The sequence below is a fragment of the Notothenia coriiceps genome, unplaced genomic scaffold (assembly GCF_000735185.1).
Source record: "Notothenia coriiceps isolate Sejong01 unplaced genomic scaffold, NC01 NC01_scaffold00015625, whole genome shotgun sequence".
In the NCBI taxonomy this organism is placed as follows: Eukaryota; Metazoa; Chordata; class Actinopteri; order Perciformes; family Nototheniidae; genus Notothenia; species Notothenia coriiceps.
Window position 1 is genome coordinate 124,894 of NW_011348326.1, and position 4,798 is coordinate 129,691.

Consider the following 4,798-nt stretch of genomic DNA (forward strand, 5'->3'; position numbering starts at 1 on the left):
ACACCATGTAAAAAAAAAGGCTGTTTATCCAAGAATACAGCAACACTGGAGCATGAAATTAAGAACAAGAGAGCTTTACGTCTGCAGTGAGTTACTGATGCGCAAAGTAGTCCATGACAGGGACATGTAAGCTTGTTAGCGACCAGTTAACATCAATAGCAGTACTGGGGGGAGCAGGCTGGGAAAGCAATAGGCTGCAGCAGGTCGATTGCATGCGCTGAAATCTCATTAGGCGTTATTAGGCTGCCCTGAAGGCTTTCTCCCACATGCTGGAACTCCTACCAAAGGGCCCTCGGAGGTCAGGATATATAATAAGAGCTGTATCTCGGAGAGCAAATTTAGATTGATCACAGCGAGACTGGAGCCCAGTTGTCGACTGCTGTGTGTGGATATGTCATCACCATCACTACCATCATTAGGGTTTAACATTATCATTAAGCAGAATGTGGACAGCAGCTTTTTGTAGACGGGGTTGGAGGCTGCAGGAGGGAAGTTTTAGGAGCAGCATAAACTAAAAATTAGTCTCACATAGTCTTTTCATCTTATAGGGGAGCCTATACATAGCTATGTTGCTATGCTATGAATGGACAATCATACTACCAACAGCTTTACCTCAACTTAGGTCTCAAGTGAACCATGTAAAAATAATTGGACGATCCAATAGCCTGAAACCCTTCTTGCCTACTAAAGAAATTAGATACTGCATTGTCAACATGGATATTTTATGAAAGTGAAGATAAGGAGGAAAGTTATTTGGGTGATGACACTGATGCAAGGTAGCAGAGCTTGAGGTGAGGAGATGGCCAAGAGGAAGGAGACAGAGGAGTACTTCGAAGCCCAGAAGGAGGTGTGGTGTCAGTGTAAATTGGAAGGGAAGGGTAGAAGATACAGATTAAGGGCAAAGAGAAAAACAACATGTAGGAGGAGAATTAGGATGTCAATGTGTGTGCGTAATGTACATGTATGTGCTTATGTGTGGGGGCTGTGAAGGAAACAGGGGAGAGATGCAGTGCAAATTAGAGGGTGAGTGGCATAAGAGGGAGAGAGAGAGGGAGGGAGGGGGGTGCACAAAGGCTCTGGGGGAGATGAATACAGCTGTGCAGAGAGATGGGGAGATGCACAAACAACAAAACAACCAACACCAGCCCACGCATCAGGACCAAATGATAGGCGAGACCGGGGTTTGTATTTAGATGGAAGAGATTCAAAGATATCTTCATTAAGGAAGGAAGGAAATCTCAGACTCTCACAACACTTGGGACAGAGGAAGAGAGAAGAGTGGGGGAGGAACCAAAGAGAGAAAGTGACCTGAGGTGAAAAAAGGACCCCAGAAGACTGCAACAGGTAAGAAAAAGATGGAGACATGATAAGAAGTCTGTACAAAATAAAAATTGTTAAATTGTTTTCATTGTACAAAAAGATCAAATGTTAAGGAAGAAATTATTTATATGGATGTGCAGGAACAGGCTGAGCAACACATTCAATATATAGATTATTCTGTAGCAAGTCGATACATGGCAGAAGGGAAATAGATAATAAGAAGTGTTGGCTTAAAGAAATTGAAAAAAGGAGCACGCATAACCCAACATGAATAGTATTTTAGAGAATTTAGAGAAAAAAAGATTTAAGCCTATAAGCTACGAACAATGCACAAGAAAATGAATGAAAATATTTTGGCATAATTTAATCATCAACTGGCTTATGTAAAATAAACAGCTTAGTACCATTTATGGCTCTTTAACTTTCATTATGGCCATTAGAAAAGGAAACAGTCGTGTTCACATGCATCATGATTTATAACTGCAGGGCTGTGTGAATGAAAACCTAAATATTTAATGCTATGCTGAGGTGACACTATAATTGGAAAAATAGGAAACACAAACACATGAATGATGGTTTTATATAGTGTGTATAAAAGTAAGACTTAAGGAGGGCTGAAGTCTATTACTGCCAGTTAGATTTAAGAAGAGGAGCGTGGCATGTGAAAACTAGACAATGGGAGGCTTTGATGAGTGAGAGACAGGATTAGTTGTAAGAGAGGTGATGAATAAACCATGAGTTTGCAGCCACATAAATCAGCATGTGACAGGCTACATTTACCTGCAAGAAAGACGTATCAACGAACATGTAAATAAGTAGGATGGGCTTCATCGCTCTTTATTTTCAAGCCGCAACAAATGAACTCATTGACCAGGAAGTTTCCACCTTTTTTTTTAAGTAAGAGGACAAAGTTTTATAACATCAAAGCCTGAGGATGGCTGCTGTTTAAAACATTTTTCCCTTAGCTGTGGGATCAGATTTGATCATGTGCTGCCACCCTATGGTGAAACAATGCTATTCCATGACATGCAGAAGAATGACTTGTGATCTGTTTTTGTTTCCCCGAGCACAGCCGCTGACCTCTGGCCTTTCAATCCACAATGTCCGCCCTGATGCACACGCTACTGACCCTCTGCCTGACCTTCAAACAGGGGTGAGAGTCCAAAGGCTGAACACTCATGTATAGGGTTAACAACACGTGCTGTCAGAGATATTCGTATCGTTTGAAAATGCAATTTCTTAGCTTAGTCCCCAATGTTACGATCCATCTCGTGTCTCATTTATCTCTTGATTGCTGTCAGTGGTTGTACGTACTCTGGCAATCACTGGGGCGAATGGAGCGACTCTCAGCTGCAGCCGACAATTCAGAAGCTGATGAAAGGATACAACCGCTACCTCAGGCCTAATTTCAATGGTAGGGATGAGCGTGATTGTTTGATTTATTTGAGTTTGATTGTTTCAATTTGGATGCTTGTGTATCCCCGAAAAAAAGCCTGATGATTTTCAATTCCTGTGTGTCGGTCTTTGATAGAGGGTCCTGTGGAAATTGGAATGAGTCTAGACATCGCCAGCATTGACGCCATCTCTGAAATCAACATGGTACATTACTATTACTTAGTTTTGTCAGTAGGTGAATGAAGATATGAATGAATAAGTATTCCTTACATATTTTTGTAGGACTACACTGCAACCATCTTCCTCCGTCAGCGCTGGCGTGACTCCCGCCTGGTGTTCCCGGGGAATGAGAGCGTCAGCGTGGACGGGCGCCTCGTGTCCCTGCTGTGGATCCCTGACACCTTCATCCCCGACTCCAAGCGCTCCTTCCTGCATGACGTCACAGTGGAAAACCGCCTCATCCGCATCTTCAGCAACGGGACCGTTCTCTACGCCCTACGGTACAGGTTTAAGTTCATTGATTGGACATTTAGTGACATTTCTTACTCCCACATGTGTTACAAAATACACATTCTGCAGAGCCAGTATGTGTACAAATGACCTGAGAGAAAAATGAAAGGGGGACACTTACAGAAAAGAGCAGGAAATGAAGGGAAGGCACACACAAACAATTTCATGTTGTTTGCCGTGGTAATCAACCGGGTTCTACAAGAAAAAGCAACAAAACACATTTATTTATCATCACTTATAAGTCATATCACCCTCAATCTCCCTGAATATCTGTATTTTGAAAGCTCTTCAAACTAAACAAATTGTGTTAGGGAAGATTCCCCTTTAGCCACAGTCCAAATTCATTCTGACATCTTATCAGACATGTCATAGAGGATTTCATGCAGCTTTACTGAGCACAGAAATGCAAGAACATTCCTTACTCTTTTTGAATAGAAGAACACATTTTGATTAAACTGTTTTAATTAAATGTGTTTATTTGAAGCTGATTAAGCTGTGTATTTATAGTTGCATTGTACTTCAGATCAATATTGTCCGTGTCCATGTCTACCAATTACAAATCTACAATGTTTTCTTACGCAATTAGTAGATTTGACTATACAGACTGAGAACATCTTTAGGTTAGCAATATATCAACAGGAGATTTTCAACATACCAAGTCAGCAATTTATGATTAATTAATGCATGGGATGGGATACATAATAATCTGACACTTCAGATACGAGACTTTGTTCTTTTGATCGATGCATAAAGGGGATAGTTCTTTGATTTCAGTTATTAACCTCCCTGTCGTACATCAAAGGAGTACCAGTGATTCAGGGGAGTTGTTCTAATGATCTTGCCACTGTATGAATATACAACAGCATCACAGCTACCATCGCCTGCAACATGGACCTGACCAAGTACCCCATGGACAGACAGGTGTGCACCCTGCAGCTGGAGAGCTGTGAGTATCTGAGAACTCATCACCATCACCATCACCATCACCATCATCATCATCATCGAACGACAACATCTGGGTTGTGAGCACCACACTGAAATGTTATTTGTAGCAGGTAATTAAAACTGTAAAGTTGTGCAATAATATTTTCATAGTGGTGTTTATTTTTATGGCTGACCCGGAAGTTAGCAAAAAGCAATGGGATTTTTTCCATTGGATTTCCGATTTGTTTATAAAGTTATATCTGTGGCCAACACAAATCTATGATGATTGCACATTATGTTCAGAAAGTGTCCACATATTACGGAGCACCTGAACTTTAGGGACATGGAAAAAAAAAAGAAAGAGAGAGAGAAAAAAAGAAAGTCAGGATAACGGGTAAGTATCTTGTGCGCACAAGAAAGTTTTTCGTTATTCTTTCTTTTCATTCAAAAGCGTTATCGATTTCAGCATTAAGCTCAACAAAACTGCATTTCATATCAAAGGTTTTTCCACTGTATGCAGCAATCCATCACTAGACTCTCTCTGAGAGACTATACTGTGTGCAGTTCACACAATAATATCAGTGTAGTTTATGTCAACACTCGTTCTAAAGCTGCAAGGTCTGACACCTATGTAAGCTGGGTAAGCTCC

General features: G+C 41.0%; 1 protein-coding gene across 1 annotated transcript; it reads left to right on the plus strand.

Annotated features, from left to right (window-relative positions):
- Nucleotides 1-1,203: 1,203 nt before the first annotated feature.
- Nucleotides 1,204-4,171, plus strand: gabrp (gamma-aminobutyric acid type A receptor subunit pi; the record flags this gene model as incomplete). The annotated part of the gene is made up of 6 exons (XM_010775319.1): nucleotides 1,204-1,344; nucleotides 2,393-2,473; nucleotides 2,622-2,734; nucleotides 2,852-2,919; nucleotides 2,998-3,215; nucleotides 4,089-4,171. Coding segments are annotated over exons 2-6 (535 nt in total), but the record flags the coding sequence as incomplete, so codon positions are not given.
- Between the last annotated feature and the right edge of the window lie 627 nt (nucleotides 4,172-4,798).